General features: G+C 53.7%; 4 protein-coding genes across 4 annotated transcripts; 2 read left to right on the top strand and 2 right to left on the bottom strand.

Moving 5' to 3' along the window:
• Positions 1–46: 46 nt before the first annotated feature.
• AB675_2728 (Vegetative incompatibility protein HET-E-1) lies at positions 47–3318 on the top strand (the record flags this gene model as incomplete). Its single annotated transcript, XM_018142721.1, has 2 exons — positions 47–582; positions 630–3318. 2 exons carry the CDS (start codon positions 47–49, stop codon positions 3316–3318), a joined length of 3225 nt encoding a protein of 1074 aa, XP_018005042.1.
• A 216-nt stretch (positions 3319–3534) lies between these two features.
• On the bottom strand, positions 3535–4761 carry AB675_2727 (uncharacterized protein; the record flags this gene model as incomplete). The annotated part of the gene is made up of 1 exon (XM_018142720.1): positions 3535–4761. One exon carries the CDS (start codon positions 4759–4761, stop codon positions 3535–3537), a length of 1227 nt encoding a protein of 408 aa, XP_018004896.1.
• Positions 4762–6299: 1538 nt separating this feature from the next.
• Positions 6300–7299, top strand: AB675_2726 (uncharacterized protein; the record flags this gene model as incomplete). Its single annotated transcript, XM_018142719.1, has 4 exons — positions 6300–6474; positions 6531–6958; positions 7014–7113; positions 7181–7299. The coding sequence occupies 4 exons, from the start codon at positions 6300–6302 to the stop codon at positions 7297–7299; spliced, it is 822 nt and encodes a 273-aa protein (XP_018005110.1).
• Positions 7300–7769: 470 nt separating this feature from the next.
• AB675_2725 (putative MscS family protein) lies at positions 7770–10724 on the bottom strand (the record flags this gene model as incomplete). Its single annotated transcript, XM_018142718.1, has 1 exon — positions 7770–10724. One exon carries the CDS (start codon positions 10722–10724, stop codon positions 7770–7772), a length of 2955 nt encoding a protein of 984 aa, XP_018005032.1.
• Between the last annotated feature and the right edge of the window lie 1757 nt (positions 10725–12481).

Here is a 12481-nt window from a genome sequence, read left to right as displayed (position 1 = left end):
ACACGCCGCTATTGCTTTGCAGTCAACCCTTGAGTGTTGGCCACCGATGCGGCTGATAAAAGTCCACCCCAACGGAGCCTTGGAGCTAACCGACGTTGACCGTCACAATGTTCCACAGTACGCCATCTTGTCACACACCTGGGAGTCCAGTAGCCAGGAGCTCTCCATACAGGACATCAGGAACGGGACCGGTACAGAAAAGCACGGGTACCGGAAGCTCACATTCTGCGCCCAGCGTGCATTGCAGGATGGGCTCCAGTACTTTTGGATCGATTCCGTTTGCATCGACCGTTCCAACAGCACAGAACTAGCTGAGGCGATAAATAGCATGTTTCGGTGGTATCGCGGTGCCAACGTGTGCTATGTCTATCTGACCGATGTGCATGGAGACAAGCTCGACGAACCCGCATTCCGCCAGAGTCGACATCATACGCGCGGCTGGACTTTACAAGAGATCATCGCGCCCAGCAACGTCGAATTCTTCTCCTCCAGTGGTCACAAGCTTGGCGACAAAGTGTCACTCGAGTCACAACTCCATGAAATCACGGGAATTGCGACAGAGGCGTTACGATCGCCTGATGCGTCGGCTACTGCAGTGTCGAAGCCCGCATGTCGTGGTCACTGGGTAGAGAGACAACTATCGAAGAAGACCAAGTCTATTGCTTGTTGGGCATCTTCGGAGTGTACCTGCCACTAATATACGGCGAAGGCAAATCACACGCCCTCCGCCGGCTAAGAAATGAGATCAATGCTTTCTCGCGAGACCCTCAAGCGCTTGGTACTCTCTCGGTAGTGGAACAAGCGAGGGCTTGCCTGTCGAGTATCGAGTACATTGACCAAAGCCGCGAACTTAGGTCGATACTGAGCCGCTCAAAAGACTCTTGCCACTGGGTTTTAAAGAACACGGAGTATGCATCGTGGTTTGAGGCAAAACAGTCATCCAAGCTATGGATCACAGCCAAAGCTGGCCACGGAAAGACCACTTTAGCGGCGCATATCTACGAGAACCTGAGTCAGCAACATCGAAGTCTCGCTAGCAATGGCCTGACCATTGCGAACCGCACGATAGTGCTGTTCTTCCTGTTCCAAAGGAGCAACAACGAGACCACCTCGCTGGCGGCAGCGGCGCTCACCAATCTGGTTTGGCAGCTCGCCAAGCAAGCTCCTGTAGCATTAGAGGTGCTATCAACCCGCCATGCTTTGCTGTCACGCAGGGGAAAGTTCGACTGGTCAGTCGGACAGCTCTCTGATGTCTTGAGTGATATGTTGAAAGCTCTTGGCTCTGGTTCAGTAATTTATATCGTCATCGATGCTTTTGATGAGGCTACAATCGAGAGTCGGGAGTCAGTGATCGAATGGGTACATCACAATACCGTCCCTTACCTCAATGATCCGTGGCATTTTGAGCATACTGGACCGATTGTTAAGGTTTTGATGACGAGCCGGCCAGATGGTGAAATGCTCGATCATGCCTCAAACTTCGCGCGTCTGGACATCAAGCATAGTGATACGGCAGACGACATGAATTCTCTCATTCAGACTCGTGTCGCCGACCTGGCTGGCCGACGCAGACTCTCCATAGAAGTTGTCCATCGCATAACACAATTCCTCGGCACGAGAGCTCACGGCATGTTCATCTGGGTCATCTTGATACTGAAAGAGCTAGAACAACGCAACGAGCGATTGACCGACGAAGTCGTGGCCACCAAGCTCTCAAAAATTCCAGCTCACCTTAACGACACCTATACTCTCATGCTCGACAGCGGGTCTCAGGCTCGTGGCAACGACATGTGGAGGATTCTTCGATGGCTGATGTTCGCCACCCGAGTCTTGAACCTCCGAGAATTACACGACGGCATGTGCTTGGAGACCGGAACTGATGCCTGGCATGACTTTCGTGGTGATCTCGAATACATGTGCGGCTCGCTGGTGCAGATCAGCGGTGGTAACGAGTTAGTCACCTTTGTTCATCCGACCGCTCGTGATTTCATACACTCTCTCACCATAGAAACGGAGCACCCTGTGTTCCACGACGTCTCGATGGACTACTGTGCTGCGCATGATCACTTGGCACAGATCTGCCTCCAACACTTCATCCAGAACGGTTGCTTGAGGAAATTGGTCGAACAATTATGGACGAGTAAGCCCTATGCCGAGCGCATGCAGATCGTATATCAACACCTGGCACATGAGTGCTCTTTCTGTCGCTACGCTGCAAGCGCGTGGTATCAGCATCTACAAGCTGCCGAGACGCCCTCAGCTCCGTTGGCTGACACCGTCTTGAGCCTCATGGAGGACAGGTGGAGTCGTGATGGCCTCATGATACTGAAGTTCTACAGTGAAGGCCGCAGCTGGGGCCCAGGAAGTCAGCAGACGACTTTGCACCTTGCTGCCTACTTTAACCAGCCCTGGCTCGCGCGCCAGTACATTGAACGGAATGCTGACGCCGTCAACGGCACCACCTATCTGTATATTACTCCGATTGTATTCGCGGCTGAGATGGGTGGCACCGATGTCGTCCGTATTCTCCTCGAGGCAGGCGCCGACCCTGATGCCTTCGAGAAGGACGGGTGGAGCGCCCTGCATTGGGCAGCAAGAAATGGCTGTACTGCAATAGTTGAGCTCCTGCTTGATCATGGTGCGCAATGTAACCCACAAGACGCCAAAGGCTACACGCCTTTGGAGTGGGCGATCGACAGAGAGCACTGGGACGCAGCCGCTCGGCTGATAGTAGCCGAGGGGCCAGTGAACCCTCAAGTGCACCAAACATACAATCTCGAGCTGTACAAAATCGAAAGCAGACAGGAATTGCGCCGCCTGGAGAGGGATTTGATAAGGAAACACTCGAAGTCTTGCAAGCATCGACTTCGTGACAGCAGGCTCGACATCGTCGACAATCTGGGAGTGGCAATCGACGAAGATTTAGGCCGATTGCAGCAACCGCCCCGCTCGACAACACCAGGTGATCATCGAGCTAATAAATACGCCGCGATGTCTGAATGCAGTCCTTCTCATCCCGAAATTGTCAAGCACCATGATAGAAATCAGTGGGAAGCGCAGCGCCAAGCGTTCACAAGTTACTATTTGACGGAGAAGAGAACATTGAATGAGGTCATTTCGATTATGAGGGATCACCATAACTTTTCGGCGAGTCCTCGACAATGGAAGAGCCGATTACACTCCTGGGGACTCAACAAATATGTTCGTCGAAATCGTCGTCAGGAAAGTTTTGAAATAGAGGCCCGAGATCCGGTAGAGGTCGTCCAGTCAGGGCTACGACCGGAACAACCTCCAGAGTCCCCAATTGCTGATCAGTGAAGGACTACCGTTGTCACTTGAGCTGATCAATGGATTGATCCATCGGCATCAATCCCACCGGCAGGTGATGACATCTCCGGGGGAGAGGGCATCAAACTCATAGGAGAGGACAGAAAGGCTGGCCATTGGCTGAGAATCCATGCTCCTTGAGTGAGTTGCATTGTCCATGAGGCTCCTCTTCGTCAAATTCGATACCTCACAACCATCTCAGCACTCTCATGCCTGCAACGCACAACTGATCTGTCCCAAGGGCGGTCGATCATCCTGATTATGAATCGCCTCTTCATCATCCCTGCGCCTCAATCCAGCTTTGAAGAACTCACCATCAGGCCCATTATACCACCCCTGTCCCACCTTGCCATCAGCCGAGTTGAAACACTCATCCAACACGCCATTGAAGGCCGCATTGCAATCTTTTCGAGATTCAGATCCATCCGACGTGCTTGTCTGTCGGTATCCAAATAGCTCCCAGCCGCCAGGAATACCGACCGCGACCTCGCACGCGCCCATGGAAAAGATCGCGCTTCCCCATGCGGCGCCGACGCCACTGGGCCGGACGCATGAGTCTCCGCAGATGATGTCTTGGATGCCTTCCAAGATCTCCTCGGCAGTGAACTTCTCGTCATTGTCTGGGAATGTGCATACTACCCTATGCAAGGTAGAAGGCTGTTCTGGACCCGCGCAGGTGGGATGTTCCGGGAAGCCCTGCTTGATCTCAGGCACGTCAGCCGAAAATGGCGCATGGAGCGCTGAGTCGGGATTTCGTTCCCGGAAACCGAGCTGGTAGTACTGGTTATCGACGACACCATTCCACCAGCCTGTATTCGGACCTTGGGCAATGCATCGGGCGATGATGGCTTCGGTGCTGTCCCAGCATTGCTGCCATTGGTAGCCGGTCGATGGGGTCGCACGGTAGATCCAGGCTTCGATACCTCCTTCTACTGCAACGGAGATCTCACAGGAGGTCTTGTCGTCGTTCTGAAAGATGGCGACAGAGTCTGGCGACACGCCCTCAGGTAGGGCACAGTCGTTCGTGCAAGTTGCTGGCAGCCACCATGTTAGAAGAATTTCGAACATGTGCAGACGTGGTCTCTCACCTTGACGCAGTCGGAATAGCAAGGCATTCGGGTCCACATCTCGATCTTCGAGCCGCAAAGCAGATGGAACCCCTGGAGCACTGTCATTCTGGCAGCCGATGTCGTCGGAGATCTCCTTGAATTCGGGCACACTCTGCAAGGCTTTGAGAGCCGAAAGGTAGTCATCTTCCGATGCATACGGCTCATATGGATGGGCGATGCCATTGCTGCCGTCGATGCAGTCGCAGCCCTGCCATTTGTTGTTCTCATCCTCAACCTGCAAACGAATGGGCCGGTCAGCAGAAGCTTCAAAAAGCTGGCATTCCTGAACGGTGGGCTTCACATACACCTTTGCAGTTCCCCTCATCAGACGGTCCACCACAGTTGCTACACACAAGATATGTCTCTTCCGGATCGGGACACTGGACGTCCTCCTGGCACTCACAACCCTGCTGAGGTCCTATCGTGCACTCGCCGTCTTTTCCAGCGCATGTCTCCTCATTGTCACATTTCGGAGCATCATCGCCCTCGGTACACTCTTCAGTACATGGACAGCCAGTAGCGGTTCCCTCTTGGCACCAGCCTGGTACCCATCACAGTCCGAGCATGCCGGCAAGCTCGTCAAACATTCCTCCTTTGGAGCCGGTACGCCAGGAGGCACCGGCAGCCAGCCCGGCGGATGATGGGTACGATGACGGGTGGAAGGTCTGGGTCATCGTTGCCAGAGGAGCACTTGCAGCCCTGGTACTGGATACCCGAGTCACCAGTGCCAGCACAAGTACCGCTGCCTGCATCGCCACCACAGTCGTCGCAGGCGAGCTTGTCGTTGTCCGGACAGCATCCACATTCGGCTATCTGAAAGACGATTTGCTTGCCTGATCGGGGAGCTTAACGCCACAGACGCCGTCGAAGTAAAGGAAGCTGCACTCTGTGCTGCTGCAGCTGTCTGTGTCGGGATCAGTCTGGATGGGCTCACTGAAGGAGTGCATTACTGACAAGGTTCCTTCCCTTCGGCCTGAGGGCAGCCTGCTTGTGGCTTGCTTTGTCTGGTCTCGAGACTGAGGCAATGGCACGCTTGCCACACCGTGAGCCATAGCACTGGCAGTGAGACTGATATCTTCATGCTTGCTGTCGATGCCACCGCGTCTGACCTCGACCACGAAAGCAGTACCCGAATTTACATCTGGTTGCAGAGAGTATATCTGCCTTTCAGGGCGGAGCTCGACTTGAGACACTCATGCGCAGCGGTAAGGCTGGAAGCAACGTGCCGCAGCAACATTTGGCCTGCCGCTAGCAAAAGCACGCGCCGGTCAGGCACTAATGCAGCCACTGATCCGCCGCCGGCTAGTCATATACGGGGAGGGGTTTTGGTGAAGTGGACATGAGGCTCTGTTCCCGTTCCAACATTGGCTGTATGTATCTTTGAGCACAGTGCTCAGATGTTCGAGCGCATTGCTCAGACTGCAAGTCCTGTGGTGTTGCCCTGTTTTGCCTTGTCAACCGGGCTGGCCCCTAAACGCGGGATGCTAGTTGCATATCCAAATTCAGCTGCTGGCCCTAGCATGTAGCCGAAGCGGCACCTTACGATGCCGTGTCAAGCGTTGTCTGGCCGCAGCAATCAATGAAGCGAGACATGCTGCTCAACATAGCTCTAGTTCTCGAACCTCACATGCAGTCTTTGACCGGTCAGGCGCGGTGAAGACCGCTGCGGACCTTTGGCATGCGTGCTAAGCAACCATATGGCTCCAGCCTGACGGAGGTACCCAGCAATATAGGTCGCTGAGACCTCAGGGCAGATGCGTCGTCGTCTTGCGAAACATCAAATTCACACGACATGCTGCTGCGGAGCGGATCCATCTACCTCCTTACCAGCTGCCTGCTCAGCCAGGCTCAAGGGCTGGACGTATGGTCGATAGCAGCTGCTCAAAAGTCCCTGGGTTTGCAGACGCCGTCAGAGAAGCAATTTCAGCATCAACTCGAGCGTTCTCTCGCATTGTGACACCTGACGATGATCGTGGCGACTTCCTGTTCAATCTCATCTATTCCACACCACGAGCATCCGGCGGCGCAGCCGTCAGCTGTAAGAGCATGACTTCTTTGGAGCTCGAAGTCCTCCGCTGACCACGGTCTCACCAGTGAACTTTGCCGGCATCGGTTCGCTGAACCCAGTTGAAGGGAGCCCATTCGTTCGAGCTAACTCCAACATTCGCCTATACTGCGACAACGACGCCCGCTGGAAACCATCTGAACAGCAGCCTGGATGGGTGCAAGACAAGGACAATGGCATGGTAGCGCCTGAGTCAAGCCTCTGCACAACAGCGCGCGATTCAAATGGCCAGACCGGCAACCTCTGGGGAGTCCGCTTCAACGGCAGAGCGCCGAGAGTCGGTGAGAATGCACGCCGCTTCACAATCACGCTATGTGATGCACTGCTGTTTCCTGGTGTACCGGTGCCCTCAACTTTCCTGAACACGGGCGGCAAACTGCTGGATTGGGCTCGCTTTGTCCAGAGGACTGGTTTAGATGAGATCAGAGGTGTGCTTAGCTTTACGATTCTGCATGAGGTGCGAGTGCTCCTTGGGCTTCATCTTTTATCGGCTTGCTGACGTGGCTGTGTAGCTGGCACATTGTTTCAACGTTCCTGGCGACTATGCATATGGTTGGGAAAAGGTTGTGGCTCTGGCTGCGCCGCAATCGCTCGAGAATGCTGATAGCTATGGTGAGTTCGCGCCATGATTATTTAGGCGAGGTTGAACACGATTGCTGACTCGCACACACCACAACAGCTTTCTTCGGTGCGCTTTCGATCCTTCCTGATTTCTGGAGGTATAGGGATGCTGCACCAGCCGTGCCTTCCCGGAAGAGACGAGCCAGGCAACAAAGAGTAACGTCATTCTCTAGCTAATGGCAGCGACGATGGCAGCGAGGAAAGTCACTGGCAGTTCGAGAACTCAGAGGCGCTGCTAATCCGGCCATGTGCTCGTGAAGCGGCAAGTGCGGCTCGTTACATTCAACTCATGCCGATTGACCTAAAGTCAACCGGTCTGGCTTCAGTCCTCTCAAAATAGGACGCGTGGCTACGCGTATGTATATCCCCGTGTGCTGAACCAATTGTACACAGTATCGACCTGTCATCCGGCGACACTGAAATCACTTGCAAAAAATTCGTGCACAATTGAAGAGCGTCATGAGTTGGAACGTGGAATGTTCATTTGGGCGTAGAATCCGCCTGAATCTATGGTCATGTCATATCTCAGTCTCGAATCGCGCATCTTGAGACGAGCAGCTCTAAAAGCGCTTTTCATCACTTTACTGTACACCATCCCTGCTCGGCATCGTGAATATCGATGCAGACACATCTCGTCACCTGTGTCATCATGCTTGCTTGTCTTGACCAGGCTGCTGATCAGACCGACTCAACCCAAAGTCTCGACTGTGTGATGTCGTAGGCATGAGGGGACTACCAACCGTAGGCTCGGGCTGGATGGAAGCGGCGGAGTCCATGCGCACTGCCTGGCTCGTGACTTGTCCAGACCGTGAATCAATGGGCCCGGCTTCGACATCTCGCTGATCATCGACACCGCTCTTTCCCCGACCGAGGCGGCTAAGGAAGCGGTTCCGATGCATTTCCATACTGTTGAATGAACCGCGACCATGCGTGGGACTAGATACCTGCTCAGTAGCTCTTCTGAGAAGTCCGCCAGAGGCTCTAGTCTGTGAAACTGCTACAGATCCGGTTCTATCGCGCACCTGTGGCAGCGAGGTCCGGACTTGAGACGACGAATTTCGAGCGACCGATCCGCTGCGGTCCCTTGACTCAGAAGCTCGTCGCTCTTCTTCGATACGATTCGTCTCACGAATGAGATTGCGATATTGTGAAGGATCGCGGTCTTCGTAGACGTCGCCGAGCTCGTCGCCGGCTGAGAGGTCCTTCATGCCTAGCGAGAAGTCCACACGCTTCGCCATGGCCGAGATGGATTCTCCTCGTGGTCGAATGTAGCCTGTGCTTGGGCGGCGGCGGAGTATCGATGCATTAGATCTGGATGGCATTGCTGCAGGCCGCGCATCTTCTTCGACAGCAGCATTGTCTGTGCCATCGGTTTGTCCACGATACGAAGGTGGTGCGCCAGCAGGGTAGTTGAGGTACATTGGCCGGTCAGTAGTGTAGCCGGCCTGGTTTCTGTATGGTCCTTCGATGCCATGCTGTTGCATCGCCATCATCAAGCAACAAATAAACTTGTTGCGACGTTGTAGGCGTAGCAACTCGTTCTGCCAGTTGGATTTGTAGAAGAACACCACGTTGAGCGTCAGCGAATACGCTTCAGTCACATCTCTGAGTTCGGTTAGAATATTACTCTGATACTCGCGTTTCTCAGACTGGACAAATTCGAGGAGCGTATTGCGTAACGACTCGATTTGCTCCAAAGTGGTGCCAAAGCGAATGACCACAGGAACTGCTTCGGCCAGACCTCCAGATCGGCGCATGTTCAAAATGAACAATGTGTTCAGATATGAGTTGGGTGCTTGAACCACTTGCCCTTCCATCTTCTTGAACTCGGTATACAGCAGAGAAATCTCCTTCACGAAGTAGTCGTCACCCTTCAGCTGGGCTCCAGTGTTGCCATAGATAGACACACGGTCTCCAACGTCGAAAGGATGCTTGACGAAGACGAAGACAATTGACTGCAGGAACTCTTGAGCTGTAGCTGAGAATAGCCAGGATAGGGCGAGCACCGCAGATCCGGCAGACGTGAGTACGCCGGCGGCGGATGTGGAGATAAGCGAGATGAAGACCAGAACAACAATGACGAAGACCACAAACATCAAGACATCGTCCAGCTTGCTGACAACGGAGTCTAGATCCTTCAGGGAAGCTGTGATAGCTTTCCTTTCACGGCCGATTTCGACGCAGACCGCCTCTAGCTCTTCCATACTAATGTCGCCGTTCATGTCCTTGTCAAACATGCTGAACGCGGCGGTCGCTTCGTCGTCGTTGTCGAACGCTTTCCGGAGATCGTCAGATGCCACAGTCTCTTCGCCTTCGCGGACGAACGTCCGATACAGCCGCCGAGCCAGGACTTGGGAGCCGGGCGTTGTTCTCAAGAGCTCGAGGATCACCTGGGCGGGGTGGTCACTCTTCGCGACTTTCTGCCCAGTAAAGTCCCCAGCCACGGCGCCCGCAACATCACCAACTTTGGCTACTGCTTTGTTCGCAGCATTGACCGCCAGATCCATGTACATGGCCGGCGTTCGTGTACCAGAGGCAGGCCCGGAGTCCTTTTCCCGGAACTCGTGATCTTCCATCTGAATTTGTTCCTTGGAATAGATGTACAGCTTGGTGAGGCTGCCGATCTGAAATTTGTTCAACTCGATCCGATCGGCGTACGTCCGCAGATGGAAGGAGATGGCGATCAACTGAATAATGATCTTCTCCACGAGATTCAGAATAGCACCGACGAGGAATGAAACAAGCACTTTGTTCATCGTCGACATCCAGCTGGTCGCACCTCTGCCGCCGTTTATTCTATTGTTCGTCATAATGGGGAGGAAGGAGATTTCGATTGCTAGCCACCACAAGAATAGCGTAAGTGGCAGCTCTAGCTGCTTGCCGAAGTCTCGCCATTTCTTCGAGTTGTTGGTGAACATGCTGGAAATCAGGCCGAGCGGGAACGGGATGCACTTTGCTGCAATACGTGCACCCCACAGAGTCAGCCAGACAATCTGTAGCCAGATGCCGAACCAGAGGAGCTTCACGCTGCCGACATTGGCGTTGCGGCCAGGATCCGTCAGGGTGCCGATCAGGATCGGGATCAGTAGAAGTGCTGTGACAGGAACAATGTACGTGAAGTATCGTATCAGCCAACTGCTTTCGTGGATGTACTTGAAGAATTTGGCAACCTTTGTCGTTGGATGCTCTGGCGGCTTGTAAACGGCAGTCTTCTCATGCAATGGGTTGGTGGCAGCATCAAAGTCGTCGATCGGCTCTGCAACCCGTGACCTTGATCGCTGTAGGCTCGTCGATGTCCGTCCTTCGGTATTACTCGCAACGGTCGCCAAACGTTCAGCTTCCTGCAGTCTCAATTCATCTTGTATCCGGCTGGCCTCTTCTCGATTCCTCGATCTCGATGGTGACTGTTCATATCTGCGGTCTGTGATGGGCCCTTTCTCAGCTTCGACGTTCAAGCGGTCTCTAAGCGCATAAGAGTCGACCGAGCCATCGGGTCTGTCGTTTCCGACCACAGTGCCTTCCTCATCCGAGGACCTGTGTGTTCTTTGTGGTGTTGGCTGCTGGAATTCGAAGGCGGGGAATTCTTTCGTTGGCGTCGTCATGTTGTATGAGGCACGCGCCCACTGAGTCTGCAGTAATGAGAGAGTTCAAGGTAATATCTAGTAAAGCACAATTGTTGAAGATGTTGGGATGATATCCGTTTGCCGGCCTATTGCTACGTCTAAAGAAACATTGTGACTGGAACGACTGTGGTAGAGTGGGAGAACGATGAATTGAATGGAATGAGAGCAGTGAAGAAAGAAAAGTCTGACTGAGTGAACCTGCGGTTATTCGCAAGAAGCACAGTCCCACGATCGGGATCGCGTGTGTGAGGTTTCCATCGTGGTGGAATACGTACGCGAACTTATCGGCACGAGAGCACTGCTATCGCTCCAATTCTTGAAAAATGACGATGCTTGAATGCTCGCTCACTCAAAGCGGGGTCTGTTGGGTGGACTCGGGTGGGAGGCGTCAAGTCCCGAGCGCATGTCGGATTGGGCAGGATTGGAGGCACAGCCGTTGAGTTTTCCCCTGAGCAGTCCCACAGGTCTGAGACAGCGTGCTGTGCACTACAACAATGCGCGGGAAACACCTACGGTTGACGCAGTTGGGTTAGGTGACAGCGGACGATGTTCCGGGTGGCATGCGCTCGTACTGTCAAGGACAGCGCTTCGCTATCTGCTTGTCTCTTACACAGCTGGCCCGTAACCAAGTTCCTGAAATCAGAAAGCTCCCTGAGTACAAATTTGGTCCAGCGGGAATCTCGATTGGAGGTGGTCTCCGAGCGCGTGTCAAGAAATCATCCCTGGTCCAAATTCGGTACGAGCTTTTTTGCATGTGCAAGAGTCCTACGCACGTGGTTGGGCGCAGTGAATATCTCCTGAGGCCGCCGCTTCCCAACACGCCTGTCAAAAATCTTGCCCTTGCGCAGATCTGCCGGCGCTATGCAAGGTACGAAACAACGCCAATTCCGACGTCTGATAAGGCAAACGATACCACTGATACCAGAAACACGCAGGTGTGGCTCCCGTGGCCTCAGCGGTCTGGTAGCCACTGTCGTTATTGTCGAGCAGACAAATTGCATGTGAAGAACAGCACTTGTCTTCGACCTGCGCGACAAATGCACGTCTGCCGGGAAGACACATACGAAGTGACAATCATTGCAGAGAATCCCAGGTGAAGCCCGACGCGCCCGCAGCAGTTGGCCTTATACATGTCGAGGCTGAAGCGCAAAGCCTTGTGCCGTTTGCCTCACACCCAGCGAAGCAAACAATGATGCCTTCGCTTTTGACTCACGCTGTAGCCGTTGATTGACATGACCGACGAAGTCCTACTCACGAACGCAGCATTGCTAGAAAGAGTGACGAACAATATACGCTTCAACAATCATGGTGCGCGGAGAGGTAAGTCGAGCCGCCCGAGTCTTCGTTTTATACTTCAGGGGTTGCCCATTATGCTTTTTATACCTCCGAAGAAATGGACGAGTCGTACCAAACCATCATGACTTTGCGCAGGCTTGTCACTGAATGCGAGGAAATTGACAACGTGTTGCACGCGTTGCACATATGCGAGTTGGCTGGCGCATCGAATGGGCTATCTTTGCCCACAAACATGTGCATTCGACTCGGCCTGTCGCTTTACGACGTTGACGAACCACAACTAACGTATCTGGCAGCGATATCAAGCAGGCAGGGGTAGCTTGGTAGCGCCGCTTGGGGGGTTATACGTGCTCAATGCCTCTGTTGTTGGGTTGAGATGCTGGTGTCCATACGGTGGGCAAGGATTTGATCGAGCAGACCACGGACAAGGTGCGGCGCAT

Source organism: Cyphellophora attinorum (genome assembly GCF_001299255.1).
Source record: "Cyphellophora attinorum strain CBS 131958 chromosome Unknown Contig2, whole genome shotgun sequence".
Lineage (NCBI taxonomy): Eukaryota > Fungi > Ascomycota > Eurotiomycetes > Chaetothyriales > Cyphellophoraceae > Cyphellophora > Cyphellophora attinorum.
The sequence above is the reverse complement of the archived record's forward strand: the minus strand, read 5'-3'. Positions and strand labels throughout refer to the sequence as shown.